The sequence below is a fragment of the Saccopteryx bilineata genome, chromosome 1 (genome assembly GCF_036850765.1).
Source record: "Saccopteryx bilineata isolate mSacBil1 chromosome 1, mSacBil1_pri_phased_curated, whole genome shotgun sequence".
Taxonomy (NCBI): Eukaryota; Metazoa; Chordata; class Mammalia; order Chiroptera; family Emballonuridae; genus Saccopteryx; species Saccopteryx bilineata.
In genome coordinates this window covers 402628967-402644646 of record NC_089490.1, presented here as the reverse complement: position 1 = coordinate 402644646, position 15680 = coordinate 402628967, and the positions used below count along the sequence as shown (strand labels likewise).

General features: G+C 50.4%; 1 protein-coding gene across 6 annotated transcripts in view; it reads right to left on the bottom strand.

Moving 5' to 3' along the window:
• PPP6R3 (protein phosphatase 6 regulatory subunit 3) overlaps positions 1 to 15680 on the bottom strand; it is a 138923-nt gene that overhangs the window by 5628 nt on the left and 117615 nt on the right. For 2 of the 6 annotated variants that reach the window (XM_066252256.1, XM_066252259.1), the window contains 7 exons: positions 14795 to 14892; positions 13326 to 13380; positions 12421 to 12551; positions 9725 to 9846; positions 7436 to 7589; positions 5897 to 6003; positions 4170 to 4320 (listed from right to left, as the gene is read on the bottom strand). In XM_066252256.1, the coding sequence (XP_066108353.1) occupies positions 4170 to 4320; positions 5897 to 6003; positions 7436 to 7589; positions 9725 to 9846; positions 12421 to 12551; positions 13326 to 13380; positions 14795 to 14892 (818 nt within the window). The remainder of the gene's footprint in view (positions 1 to 4169; positions 4321 to 5896; positions 6004 to 7435; positions 7590 to 9724; positions 9847 to 12420; positions 12552 to 13325; positions 13381 to 14794; positions 14893 to 15680) is intronic. The other 4 variants (XM_066252257.1, XM_066252260.1, XM_066252258.1 and 1 more) reach the window with 2 other exon arrangements.

Genomic DNA, 15680 nt, shown 5'->3' with positions numbered 1-15680 from the left:
TTTCTTCCACAAGCCAGAAAGCTACCCTGCACTTTCTTCTGACTACCAGGAGACTTAACAGCACACAGGAGACACCGAGACAGAGCCTGGCCTGGCAAAGCACCATGCGGGCTCAGGTCCCCCACTGGCCTCCACCCTGCAGAGACCGCCTTCCAAGGAGGACAGGGGCAGGGGCAGGCGCAGGGGCGGGGAGCTCCCTGTTTTCACCAGCCCCCCCCCCCCCCCACGCCATGCCTGCTGTCCCTGGGCTCTCCCCATCACACTGGAGCTCACTGTGTGCTACACCGCCCACTGAGTCTGCCAGGGCAAGTCTCATCTCACCTTTCTTACGGCTCTCGAAGCAGTTTGGGACCTTTCATTACTCCACAGATATTTTCGAGTAAGTTTATCAAATGCCTTTTAAAACTCCAACTGAAATTTTGATTGGAATTGCATTACAGATAAACTGGATGCGGCGGGCATCTCTGTGGCCAAGCTGGCCTGCGGTGGGGTAGGGAGGGCGGCCTCCCATGGCCGGATGTTTGATGTACCTGGGGATTGGGCCTTTGCCTTTTATTACTGCTTGTTACTGATATAGAGTACTGACTTTTAAAACTGATCTTGTATCCAGGGGCTCTGCTGAACTTTTATTAGATAGTCATCGATCCTTATAATCTGCAAATAACAGTTTTACGACATCCCATCTAACCCTACCTACACCTGTTTCCCTTTCCTGCCCCGACCCTCGCCCAGGACTGTGCGTGCAGTGGTGGTGACGATGGGCATCCTCGTCTGGTCCTCAGAGCGAACGCAGCTGTAACACTTCCTCATTACGTAGTTTCTGTTGCAGTATTTGGTATTTAACTTTTACTAAGGTAAGTTCACGTCTGTCCCTGCTTTGCTCAGACTTTTAATCACATATAGGTAAGGACTCTCAACAGCTTCGTCTGAAGTGTCCCATGACGTCCTCTTGGCCTATCCGCATGTGGTGTGTCACACTGCCCGCCTGAGGCTGGCCTGTCCCTGGACTCCAGGGATGGCTCTGATCAGTACAGTCACTGCTGTGTGCTGTTGGAGTCAGTCAGCAAAAACTGCACACAGGGTTTCCACACTCAGTTTGCTTGTAAGGGACACCAGTGGATCATTTTCTCTAACTAGCCTTACCTGGCTTCGGATTGAGATTCCATTGCCTCAGAGACTGAGGCAGTGTGTGCGTTGGTCCTATTTTCTGCGATGCCTTATCCCGGAACGAGCGGGGAAAGGTGAGGGGACAGCACGCTGCCCCACGGACCTGGTCCCGCTGGCCTGTGGCCGCTCTGCCCTGGGTAGGCTTCGCTTTCCTCCGCAGACAATGGCTTCCTTGTACCCTTTGTCCATTTCAAAAATTATTAGACTGTCACTTTCTTACATTAGACCCTTCCTTTATCCTACCACTGAATATTTGTTGGCTACGGCTTGCCTTTCCAATTTATCCCACCAATTGGAATATTAGATACTAAATAAAGTCAAATTTGTCAATCTTTTCCTCTATAGTTTGGCTTATTTTATGGTTAAAAAGTCCTTTACCTCCAAATTCTGAAGATACTCTCTCATGTATATTTTCTTCTGAAGGTCGTTCTTGTGCCTTTCCTATTTGTGTTGAGATCTTAATTTTCCCTAAAAATGGATAATCACTATTTATGAGTCCATTTTTCCTTATTGGACTGTAATGTATTCACTCTAAGGTGTGAGCGTCCGGGGTCAGGGAGCGCATGGACTCTGGCCCAGGGTTGCGCCATCTCAGCGATGTATCGGGGGCCAGGGAGTGCACGGACTCTGGCCCAGGGCTGCGCCATCTCAACGATGTGCGTATCGGGGGTCAGGGAGCACAGGGACTCTGGCCCAGGGTTGCGCCATCTCAGCGATGTGAGTATCGGGGGTCAGGGAGCGCACGGACTCTGGCCCAGGGTTGCGCCATCTCAGCGATGTGAGTATCGGGGGTCAGGGAGTGCATGGACTCTGGCCCAGGGTTGCGCCATCTCAGCGATGTGCGTATCGGGGGCCAGGGAGCACACGGACTCTGGCCCAGGGTTGCGCCATCTCAGCGATGTGAGTATCGGGGGTCAGGGAGTGCATGGACTCTGGCCCAGGGTTGCGCCATCTCAGCGATGTGAGTATCGGGGGTCAGGGAGCGCACGGACTCTGGCCCAGGGCTGCGCCATCTCAGCGATGTGTGTATCGGGGGTCAGGGAGCACACAGACTCTGGCCCAGGGTTGCGCCATCTCAGCGATGTGCGTATTGGGGGTCAGGGAGTGCACAGGCTCTGGCCCAGGGCCTGCCGTCTCAGCGATGTAGCGTTCAGGGTCAGCCTGCTCATGGATTCTGGCAGGCTTATTCTGCTCTGTAAGTAGCCTTGATGCCTCATCTGGTGAAGCCCCCACTTTATTCTACAGAATGCCCTTGGCTATGCACAGCTCTCTCTGGTCTTCACGAATCTTACAATCAACTTCTCAATTTCCATGGAAAACTCCACTGGGAATTCATGAGAAATACATTCATCTTCTAGATTAATTTTAACCAAAATGCCAGAGACATCTTCCTGTTAACAAACATGGCATAGCTCCCAATTTATTTAGGCCAGGGGTCAAGAACCTGTTTGGCTGAGCCACGAACGCCACATATTTTAAAATGTAATTCCGTGAGAGCCATACAATGACCTGTGTACGTTATGCATTATCCAATAAAAATTTGGTGTTGTCCCGGAGGACAGCTGTGATTGGCTCCAGCCACCCGCAACCATGAACATGAGCGGTAGGAAATGAATGGATTGTAATACATGAGAATGTTTTATATTTTTAACATTATTATTTTTTTAAATAAAGATTTGTCTGTGAGCCAGATGCAGCCATCAAAAGAGCCACATCTGGCTTATGAGCCATAGGTTCCCGACCCCTGATTTAGGCCTTTATTACATCTTTCAATCTTAGGTATCTTATAGAAAAGGTTTAAGTTTTAATTAAACAAAGAGACACACCCAGAACATCTTGTATTGGGTCACAGGATGTGACTGATTCATGTGTATCTACTGTTTGTCTATAAACTCAATTAGAAATTTTTATGTGGAAAATCATAATCTATAAACAAACAATAATCACTTTATTTCTTTCAAATCTTTGTGCCTTCCATGCATTTGTATTTTATGCTGCATGTGCTCAGACTGGCAGCGCAGTGTGGAGGAAGCCGCACGGGAGTCTCAGCGCCGGGCCCGCCTCCGGGCACAGTCCTCATGCTCCCTGGGAAGGAGGCCGCCCGCTGTGTGTGCTCAGGAGACACTTACCAGTCTCGGGCGGCCACTTTCTACGCCCAGTCGGATAAAAAGTCCTGAATGGCCTCAATTTTTATCAAATCCTTCTCTCCATTTACCGAAGGCCCATATGGCTTTTTAAAAAAATCTTTTTATTTATCTGTGACTTACCTTTAATACTTTTTACAATGTTACAGTATCCTCAATTCATGACATACATCCTTGGCCATGACTTCAAACACTGCTGGATTGGGTTTGCCAGTTCTTAAGTTTTGTGTATCTATGCCCACACGTGCAATGAGCCTACCATTCACTTTTCTCTTTCGTGACATTCTTGCTTTGCGGTGCCTTTACAGTGAGCAGAGCAGCATTCCCAACGAATGCTGAAGGCAGGGTCCGTGTGATACGGAGACCAGAGCTCTAAGTATGATTTAACTATAGTCTGTAAGTTCTGATACAAGCTTTTTACACTTCTTGTAAAGCTACCATTTTGCTACTGAACTCGAATGACTGCATGACGTCTGAAGAAAGTGATCAGCAGGATACTGAGCCTTTGATTTCTGTAGCCGGTATACAAGTCAATTTCTACTATGACTCAAGAGTTGTCCATTTTAATACTCATGTATTTTGAAACTGATAGACTTCTAAATACTACCCAGAAAAGGTGGGAGGGGCTGGGGACCGGAAGGGGAGTGAGGGAGGGGGAAGGGAGGGTAGAGCACACTTAGGGATCCAAACTCTTCATCTCTCCATTAAGATTTATTGAGTTGAACAGAGACATTAGAAAGGTGTCAGACTAATGTCTGAATCCACACACAGATCAAATGAAAGATGTCACTATTGGCGGTTTCTCCCCAGCGTCCTCCCAGCGACCTGAAGCTGCGGGACAACGTGGCCCCTGGTTACCTTTTGAAGACCGCAGTTTCTGTCTTGGCATCTACAGTGAGGCTGAGGGTCTCCTTCATGCCGCCATTCATCACTGTCTCAGTTACCTTGTCTGCACTCTCCGCGTCCTCCTCCCCGTCGGAGCTGGCTTCCATGGCCACACTGCCCGGCACTGAAACACAACAGAACGCCCCGCTGAGGGTCACCACACCGAAATGGAACAAGACCCGGGTGGGACCCCTCTTCTGTGAAGCCCATGCTCCCCAAGTGTCTGTCACCTGCTGCTTGAAGAAGAAAAGCGATGCTCTGCTTGCTGTCGCCTGGCCAATTTTTGGGCACAGGCTGCGAGCAATGCCCGCAGGAGAGACGCTCCACCGGGGCCGCTCAGCACAGGACAGCACGCCCACACCCCCAGCTCCCCCCAGCAGTGCGGTTCCTGCTGTTCTCCAGCCCACAGCACAGGGCAGGGCTCTACCGATTCTAACCCCCCCTGCCCCCGTTTGGCCCACAGCATACACTCAGTTCACCCACTGTCCTGGCCTCCCTCATCCTCTCTTTTTCACTTGTCCCACTGGGGCCCTTGTCTTTTTTTTTTTTTTGTGAGAGAGTGAGAGAAGGGAGAGAGATGAGAAGCATCAACTAGCAGTGTGGCACCTTAGTTGCTCACTGACTGATTCTCCTAAGTACCTTTACCGGGGGCCTCAAGACACAGCAGTGACCCCTTGCTCAAACTGGTGACCTCAGAGTTTCAAGCCTGGGACCTCAGCGTCCCAGGCTGATGCTCTATGTATTGCAACACCACCAGTCAGGCATTGGGTCCTCTTCTTCTTTGTTCAAGTTAGTCACTTGTGGTTCCTTGTGGATGAGCTCCTTCTTCTACAACATGGAGCCACCGGGTTATAGGTTGTAAGCATGGGGCCCAAAGTCAGATTCCTGAACTCAAAGCCCAGCCTCACCACTCATCAGCAGCACAGCCCTGAGGCAAGGCAGCTAATCTGTGCCTGAATGTCCTTAACCACAAAATGGGGTAAGTGAAGCTCCCCACAGCACCGCTGAGGGCTCAAGTGAGGTTCTCTGTACACACTGTGAACACAGCGAGAAGTAAACCAATAGTGGGCGGCTTTATTCCTGTCCTCTGCCCCCTGGCTCCCGTGCTCTCTATCCTCACTTCTCTCTCAGGGCTTCCCTCTCCCCCCCCACACACTGCTGGTCCTCCTCACAGTCCGTCACTGACCTCCTCGCTCCCCCCACTCCCCGAGTCCTGCACAAGACAACCACTGGACACCCCAGACCATTTTCTCTGTCCATAGAGGTGAAAGAAACACACACAGGCTCCAGCAGTCACCTCCAAGGGGCAAAAGCACAGGAGCAGCTGGGCTGGGAACGCACACAGGCTCTGGCTCTATTTACCAGGTAGCATAGGCGAAGACACTCTTCCTTTGGTACACGGATGGGACTGAACAACTGACAACTCAGGTCCCGTGCTCTTAGAAGCAACACGCTGTGGTTCTACAGCGAACACACTATTCCTCTTCTCCAGCTGCTCTGAGGACATGAGCCCACCATCTCTTGCCTGGCTCCATGCAGCTCTTAAGCACAAGAGTTGAGAGTCAAGTCTAGCTTTCTAAACCTGCCATGCAGACAAGCTTTCTAAACCTGCCAAGCAGGCAAAGACCCCTTTGAAGACCTAGAAGTGTTCCGTGTGCGTGCAAGCTTGAGCAGACCGTGCACGGGCTGTCCACACCCACCTTCCGGCTGCACGGCCAGCGCCGAGACACTGGGCGTCAGAGAGTCCATCGGTTCAGTGCTGGTCTCCATTTCCACTGGAGAGTTACTCCTTAAAGACTCTTTTGTACTTTTAGAAAAAAGAAAATCCAGACGTTAGCAATGGGAAGTAACCCTCTGTCACCATTATAAGGGGTCCTCGGGTTATGACAGTCTCAACATATGATGTTTTGAGTTATGACACTCATTCCCATAAAAACTTTAAAAAATTGGGACGTGAGTGTTTTAGCTTTACACCATCAGCATTGGACTTACTACACGGGCAAACTGGCTTGGCTGCACGGTACGATATATTTATGTCCTTTTCCTTTTTCTTTTTCCATGGCTTTCTGTTTTTATGTCCTAGATTATGATTTTACAACTGGACAGGTAAGTGACAGGCTAGGGTGTGTTTTGACTTACACCAAAATCAGGTTATATCACTGTTGTAGGAACAGGACTGTGTTGTAACCCAAGGACACCCTGTATTCACAAAAGCACCTCGGTGAATCAGCTGTTGCGCTGGGGAGACCCAGCAGCTGGTTAAGATGGCCGGGGCCCGGGGTGGGTGTGGGCGGTAAGCAGTGCACCTGAGCAGGAGTGACCGGGGCCTCCTCAGGGTCACAGAGGTCAGCCTGGAGCCCCTCACCAGGCCCCCAGGGCCGGGCAGCACCCAGCACCCTGCCCAGTATCAGGAGCATCTCAGCATCGTCTCCACAAGAACCCTGACTTCCACTGGACCAAGCTGCCTGGAGGGCCGGCCCCCTCGGTGACCTGCCTAAGGACAGCACTGTGCGGGGGGAGGGGACGAGCGACCTCAACCTGTTTGCAGTCACCAAGGGCTCCTATGCAGGGTTGGAACCTGACTCCAGTACGAAGCAGAGCTGGTGACACATGTCGTGGTACTTTGGAGACGCTCTCCACACCGCCCCCGACTCTGAGCAGCCGCCCTCACTGCCCTGAGAGCGGCCGCAGGAGGGAGGGCTCCAGCCTGCTCTTCAGCCTGTCTGCGCCGGCAACTGCTCCCGCATCTTACCAGCAGACAAACTAGAACGTTTTGCAAATCAAACTAAGCCTAAGACATGAAATCTAGGATTAATACTCCAACGCTGCCAATATTAGGAAAATTACGAAACGGCCGGTTGCCGTCATCGAGAATGCAAACAAGACACAGCGTACCCATCGCGCCCCTTCTTCCTGCTCAGCCCTGGGCAAGCTACCGCGAGACACAGCCCTGTCCTCATTACTAAAGACCACTCGCACTGCTCCACATGTTCCACACGGGCCGTCAGCCTGCTCTCCTCAGTCCTGCCCTGCTGTCCGCCCAGCCTGGCTCCTGGACCCTAGCTGCCCAGGTGGTGCCTGCTGCTCCGAGCCATGTGGCTACCTCCCCGTGGTGGTTTCCATCTTGTTTAAGGCACCAGACTCAGCGGGGAAGGTGGTGGAGGCGACGGGCGGCGCAACAGCCCATGCACCGCCCCAGCCCCCGGGGAGAGGGTGCCGGCTGCCGCACACGTGCTCACCTCAGGGACGACGTGAACTCAGAGAACGAGGCCCAGCCTGTCTCCTTCGTCGGCATCGGTGCCTCCGTGCTCCAGACGTCAGAGCCCACAGAGTCTAGGGGAGCACCGTGGGCTGTCTCCATGGGGACGTCAAAGTTGGCCGACCAGCTGGGTGCTGAGGAGGGGAGGAGTTTATATATAAGAAACTTCTCAGAGAGATCTGCCAGGACTCGAAGACAGCAGCTGCAGGGAGAAGGCAAGGCCGGGGCTGCCCCCACGTCCTCTGCCCCTTGGCGCCCCCACTCCGAACACTGTCTGCCAGTGGAAACATCACACAGGGATGCAAAGGGTACAGGAAAAAATATGCTAACGTTAACTTCATTTTGATAAATGTACTAAGGTCATGTTAACACTGGGAAAAGATAAGTGAAGGAAGCTACTCCCTGTAAAATCTTTGTAACTTTTCTGTAAATCTAAAATTATTCCACATAAAAAGTTTATTTTAAGAAAAAGTATGTTGGCTGTTCACTTGCAGTCCATTGGAAACAGCCCTAAAGCCCCCAATCCATATCCTGCCCCCCCACCATCCAATCTCTTTAGTGGTTCCTTCTGAATGCTAACGAGTGGACTGGTGGCTGGGGGATGCTGAAGAGTTCAGGAGGGGGCTGGTTGCCAGGGGAACCCACTGTGATCAGAGGGCTGGAGTTTCTAGCCGCCCCCCCACGCCCTCAGCTAACCTTCTAGGAGGGCAGAGGAGCTAGAAGTTGAGCTCACCATTAACGGCCATGATTTAATCATTTCACCTCCTTAATGGGGCTGTGGGGGTCAGAGCTTCTGGGTGGACAGAGGGCAGCACATTACAAACTCCACAGGGACAGCAGCCCCTGTGCTCTGGACCCTTCCGGGTCATGTCTTACTCATCTCTTCACCTGGTTGTTCATTAGTACCCTGTACAATATCTCTTAATAGGTTGGTACAGGAAGTAAAGTGCTTTTCGGAGTTCTGTGAGCTGTCTTAGCAAAACACGGAATCCAAAGAGGTGACAGGCACTCCCGATTGCCGGCCGGTGGGGCAGGCTGTGGCGGGGAGCCCCTCCCCAGGAGCTGTGACCCCACCGCCAGGCCAGGTGGACAGTATGTGACTGCATGTATGAGCTGGAAAAGACTGCCCCACTGGAGTGGAGGGGGGCGTTGGCAGAGGGGAGCTGGGGGGAGCGGTGGCGGAGAGCTCTCCTTATTTACTAGGTCTGTCTGCTGGCACCGGCTCATTTCAGAGGCGTAAGTGGCAGGACCTGAGTGGGACATCTACTTCCTGTCTGCGGCACCTCGCACCATGCTGCCTGCCCACCAAGTCTGGTTCTGACCTGCAGGCCCGTTTAAATGTCACCTCCTCAGAGCTGTGTTCCTTTTAATGGTATCAAACCTGTGCTTTGTGCTCTGAGCGCTCAAGCTGAATCCCTCCTCCTCGCTGCTCGCTGTGACAAGCTGGCTGTGGAAAGCGCTGTGCTCTATCAGAGTACCCGCTATCGCATTGGGGACTCCGGGCTCCAGGATAGGAATGCTAGGCTACAGAACCTGCCAGATATTTGGGAGTTACCCTCAAAACCAAAGACTTGAGAAGTGCCGGGATACAACAGCAACGTTCCAGTTTTAAAGAAAGCCTTTACTGTGGCTTTGGGCAAGTTATTCATCTTCCCCAAGCCTGGCTTTCTCATCTGTTCTGAGGACTGAGGCGGCCTGCACGCCACAGGGTCCGTCCACGGCCCCCACCTTTCCATGTGTGGGCGTGGGCTGGCTTCCTGACCCCAGAGGGACGACACCTGAATGCGGAGCGCCGCCCCACAGCTCTCAGAAGCTAACCCCGCTGTCTGCGGGCAGCAGGTCCTCCGAGCAAAGGGCAGCACGTGAGCAAGTGTTGGGCGAGACAGGCTGCAGGGTTTCAGGTTCACAAGTAAACTAGAACAAAGCCGTTTAAAAGTGTTCAAGCTCTAAGTGTGTCCTTCACCTTAGCGCACGGGTTGCTGCACAGATCACAGAACTTTCTTGCCTTTCTGAGACCTGGGTCCCCCTCCTGCACGGCAGCCGGAGGATGCGTGTGCCACGCCCTCTAGCTAGACTCACACAGGTGCCCACACCAAGAAGAGGTGCCACCCTCAGCCGCTGCTTGTTCCTTCCCTCAGGCCTGGTCAGACAACCACGTGTTTCAACTAACTATCCCTCAGCACCACCTCAGACACTGCAGACCAGTCTGCCTCTGGTCCAAACACCCATTTCCACCTAGGCGCGGTGGACACGGGAGAAGGCAACTCACGCTCACTGAGGTCCACCTCCATCTTGTCCTCCGTGCTGGCGCTGCTGGAGCCAAACAGGTCTGGTTTTGCACCGTCCTCCTCTTCCGAGTCTGTGCTCTCCTCGCTGTCCGTGCTCCCTGAGCTGGGAAAAGAGGGGCTGACATGGTCAGTGCATGTCTCGGCCCCCCGCCGAGCCCAGACCGGTCCACAGACCCCCCCCCCAAAGTCACACCCGTCTGTCGTGGCACTGAGACCTGTGCTGCCTGTGTCTGCCTAGGAGGTGGGCATGGCTGAGCCTCCTCCCAGCAGGGCACAGGCACCGGGGTGGCACTGGCCAGCACTCTCCTGGTGACCGGCACTCCCCTGGCGACCGAGGGCGCTGAGCCCAGCCAGGCGCGCCGACGGGGCTCCTGTCCTCCTTCTCCTGACAGTCCTGAGGGCTCTGACAGCCTCTCCCATGCTCTGAATCAGGCAGGTGATTTGTAAATGTTTTCTCCTCGTGGGCACTTCGTCCTTTCAGTCCTTTGAAGAGTGAAAGTGTTTAATTTTGATAAACTTAAACTCACTAAAATTTTTTCCATGTAGTGTTTCTGCTGTTGTATCTTAGAAAACTTTGCCTAACCCAAGTTCACAAAGGATTTCTAGTGTAAGTTTTATAGTTTTGCACTTGGGTCTATGACCCAGGAGTTCATGTGTATATGTGGTAAGAGGTGTGGATGGTCACACAGGAATGCCCAGCTGTTCCAAAGCCTGTCCTTTCTCCACGGAACTGCCACAGCGCTCACACCAAGCAGCAGCTGTCTACATGCGTGTTTGCAGGCTCTACTATCCCCCAATCTAGGCCCTGTCTAGATCACCACACTGTCCTCACTACCTGAAGTCAGGCCGTGCTGGCCCTCCCAGTCTGTTGTGTGTAAGCGCTGTGTGGCTGTTCCAGGGCCTTTGCATTTTCACAGGAATTTAAGAATTATTTGTCAAGCCCTGGCTGGTGGTTCAGTGGACAGTCTTCCTAGCACACAGAGGTCACCAGCTCAATCCCGAGGTCACCAGTTCGAGTCCCAGCCAAGGAGCAATGTTCTAGAAGCTTTTTGTATAGAACTGGTATAATTTCTTCCTGGAATGTCTGGTACAATTCACCTGAAAAGTCTTTAATAGATACAGGACTTTGCAGGTTATCTTTTTTGCTTGAGCTTCACTAATTTGTATCTTTCAAAAATTAGCTTAGTCGTTTGAGTTACTGGCATAGACCTGTTCATAATATTCCCTTATCATCCTTTTAGTTAAACTCTGTAGTGATATTACCTCTCTCATTCCTGATATTAGTAATTTGTTATCTTCTCCCCCTTTTTTGATCATTCTGTCTAGAAGCATATTAATTTCATTAATCTTCTTGCTTTGGCCAAGTAGCTCAGTAGGTTAAAATGTCCTGATACGCTAAGGTTGTGGGTTTGATCCTCAGTCAGGGCACATACAACCAACTAATGAATGCATAAACGAGTGGAACAACAAATTGATGTTTCTCTTTCTCTCTCTAAAAATCAATCAATAAAAAATATTTTAAAATTAATCTTCTCAAAGAACTGTTGCTTACAATGATTTTCTCTATTGCTTTTCTGTTCTGCATTCTAGTTTCTCAAGATGAAAGATGAGGTCATTAATTTGAGATGCTTATTTTTAAAAATAAGGGCTAACAATCCTATAAAGCACTGTTTAGCTGCAGCCTCCAGATCTGAAAATGCTGTGTTTTATTTTCCTTCAATTCAAAGTACTGTGTAACTTCTTCTTTAACTCACGTGTTATTTAGTCTCCACATATTAGGGAGATGTTCTAGAGATCTTTCTGTCATTTACTTCTAATTTAATTTCATTGGTGTCAGAAAACATACTTTGTATGACTTGAGACCTTAGAATTTTGTCTTGTTTTACAGTTCAAATATAGTCTAAGTAAATATTTCATGTGTACTTGAAAAGAATATGTATTCTGCTGTTGTTGGTGGGAATGCTTCATAAATGTCCAGGAGGTCAAGTTGGTTGGTAGTAGTTTAAATGTTTGCTATCTTTTCTCATTTGTGCCTATTGTTTTATCAATCACTGAGAGAGGAGATAACTGATTATAATTGTGGATTTGTCTACCTTCCCTTGCAGTTCGATCGTTCTTCCCCATGTATTATAAAGCTACTAGTAGATATGTAGACATTTAGCTATTTAGCTATTCTCTTAACCATAAAAACCCTGATGAATACTCAGATAATAAGAACACTCTGTGTACAGAAACAATCTATTTAGGTTCTTCTGATACAGTGATTTAAAAAAATTAGAAAAAGACTCAACTGATTATGATGGGTATCTACTGACATGAGTCTGTCTCCCCAAGTTTGATTAACTGTTAGAACCAACATTACCTACTTGGGGCAGTTTACAGTCTCGTGTAAGAAACAACACACGACTCAGCTGCTGCTGGGGGAGGTGTTCAAGGCCCCACAACCACATTCCAGGCCATGTCAGGAACTACACACAGACACTCCCAGGACTTATAGGGGGATCACCCTGACCGGCCCGTCTGTCACACTCAGTTAACCGAGGTACTCATGGCCACGCCTGAAGCTCAGGTCTCTTCATCAGCTACACATGTCGGGAGGGACTACGATCAATGACTCTCTTGACAATCTGTGCCGCATGTGCGGGACACACAGCTACAGGGACAGGTCAGCCTCTACCTGGACCGTCTTTGGGATTCCGGCGTGAATGTGATGTGCTTCTCCTCCCAGATGTCTTCCTCGTCAGAGCCACCATCGTCAAACTGCTGGATTCTTTCCTTACAGCAGGCTTCAAACAAGGCAATGTTTCCCTACATAAAAATGACAGAAGAACGAAAATTTAAAGCTCAAGTTTTCTCCAAAACTTAACAATGTAAATTGTAGTCTTCTATTTCCTTAAAAATAACACCCCCCCAAAAAAAAGTACTAATCACATACCAAAATGAAATGTAAGCACTTAATGTCAGCTGCTGTGCAAGGAAAAGTCCCTCCACTAAGACGGGGTTCGAAACCAGCACAGGGAAGCTGAGATGGTCCTCGCGGGCGCACGTCAGTGGGCGATAGTGTCCCACCCACCTGGGACGCAGCCTCGGATCTGCACGTACTGCGTCCCCAGTACAGCTAAGCAGCGTGAAGCACCAGCCGTGAGTCGGCATTTCCCACCTTATCACATTGGCCAACAAACCAGTGGTCTCTCATGAGATCCACACAGAAACCAAGACTGTGCCCGTTCAAGCGACACTAACCCAACAAGCAGCTGCTGGGGTGGCTCCCCCGCGTCTCAGAACTGCCTGGGTAAGAGGCTGGCCAGGGGCTGAGCTCAAGCTGCGATCGTGTGGGCACACGACGGCTGTGAGGCAGCAGGCTAGCCTCAGTCCGCACTCTCTGAGGCTAAATGTCCACGCTGCAATCACAGGTGACCCTGGTTTACCAGCCCTCTGGCGTCGTAAACCGTGGGGGCGGGCAGGCCGTGTGAGTGGATGTGGAAGCGGCCATCGAGGACGGTGCACACGGCACCCACACACAGCCCGCAGACCCGTCCCTGACTGCCCCGGCTGCTCCCGGCAGGAAGCGTCAACACTTACACTTTCGTTTGTATTGAGAGTGAAGTTGATGTCTGACACCCGATCAAAAGAAACACTGTGAACAGAGTGTAGGAATAGTTAATCATCTAGACTCACAGAAACAGTATTCATGAAATTTTCCAAGTTTAAAATATTAACACTATCATTAAAATCTCTGTAAGTTAAAAAAAACAAAAAACCCCAAACTCCTGTTTGCATTAAATGATACCTTCTCCTTGGTATTAAGGAACTGATATAAAGTGGAAAGGCCGAAATGGAAGCGTTTCAATAGACATACCCTCAAAACTGTCCCTTTTAACATCTGTCCCTTTTTAGCTGTTCCCTTTTAACACCCATGGAAACAACCATGACTCCACAACCAGAAAGAAGGTTACTTGCAAAGAAGAAACAAGTCAAAACAGGAACAGCATAACAGAAGCTGTTAGACACTGAGCTGTCTCCAGGCAGAGCCAAATTCATACACTGATTCACCCATACCCCTGAAATCTTAGGCTCTACCAGGGCATCATCGGGAGGAAGGTAACAAGTGAAAAAATTCAAAGCTTATTAACATAATTTTTGAGTAGGTGGGGCTATCTTATTCTTAAAAGCTCTGTTCTCCTCAATCATTATTCTGAGTACCGGATACAAACTTGATAGAGATTGAGGTACACTAACTAGGAGCATTTATCGCGAGTGCGGAGGAGACACCACGTGGGAGCCTGCAGGACAGCATGCTAACGTGGCCTAGCCTATGGCAGTTAGTGGGCCGGACAGTCTGTGAGGTTCTCCCGTGCCTGAACTGGCCTGTGACAGACAACAGCCTCCACTGGCTGAAGTTCAGCAAACTACAGAAGGGGACCAAGCAGGTCCTGGTGCTGACGAGCACCGTCAGAAGTCTCCAGCGTGAGCAGCCATTCCACATCTAGAACTCCATCTCCACGAGCCTACCTCCCGGGCAGGTGCCGGGCAGCTGCCTCCTCCCGAGGCTCACCCACACATCTCACTCTTCCCCACAGCACCAGGGGTTCCCTCTCTGCTCCTCTCGCTCTGACTGCCAGATGCTCTGCCTGTGGCTCTCGCAAAAAACCCAACTCTGCCTTGTGGTGAGTCCCCCCGAGAGGACGTGGGGGCTGCTCCTGCCAGTGCCCCTCCCTGGGTGCCGTGACATACAGGAGATTCCTGCTTTAGCTGATGCTACCCAACACTAACAACTCAAAGAGTAGAAGGATGACTTGAGTTTCCAAGTTTTGTAAGAATAACCCTCTGTGAAAGAGGCCCAGCCCAAAGGGAATCCCTCCCTCTTGGTGGGAAACTCTCTCCTCCCTGTGCTTTGGGCGCCTCGGGGCCAGATGGCTGGACCTAAAGGAACAGCTGGGAGGCCAGGTTCCCCCTGAAGCGTGTGACTGCTAAGAACCCCCGCATCACAAAGTGCCTCACAAAAAGCAGGAGCACACGAGACAATTTCGGAATCAGGAAAACATACTCACTTGCCAATGTCATCTTGGTCTGCAAACTTCTCATCGTTGAAGCCAAACTGGTCAATAAAATTGGACGTCATTTGTTGCATCTGATAATCAGAAAAGGCCTGGCAACCCCAGGACCAGTGACAGTGATATAATGATTCTAATGGCATTCTACACACTATTTGCCCATCTGTGTTCCAGAAACCACCTTATTTACTAGCCATGGGGCTTTAAAAGTTGGTGTGTTTTCTAAGAAAAAAAATCAAATAATTTCAGACATAATTTACTCAAATGAAGAACTATTTGGAATTCAGTCCATAAGTCATTCTAATGTATGTCATTGTAATAAATGTTAAGTGGCCACTCTGTCCTCTACTGCAAATTATCTTTAGAGGACTAGGCTGTCTAGTTCAAAGAGGTGATTAAGTAATATGGGGCAGTCTGAAATTATAAGGTGTATTGGTCACCTCTGGACACAACCAACCTTCTCATTAAGCTCCAACAAGTGGTGGCCGCCCACCCTCCCTCTCTGCGCCCCCCACCCCGATCCACAACAGCAACACAGCACTGGAGAAGCATAGCTAACAATCACAATCGCAGCCCTACCAACACATGCTCAGGGACACTTCCTTACAAAGGAGAAATGAAGCCTTAGAGGCTGAGAAGAGTATAAAAGTACTTCTAGCCCAGTGCTTTTTCAGCTGCCGGTCCGTGGACCGGTGCCAGCCTATCAGATCACCAGGGCGGCTGACTCCTTTGCAAACCAGCACGGAATTTCTGGCCCAGCAGTGGTTGAAAACCACCGTTCCAGTCTACCTACTCAGGGAGGACAGAAAGTCTGGGTCCTAATCCGAAACCACTGAGAGGTCTACAACCCTGTTTCCTACGCCGTTTCTAGAGAGCACCGGCT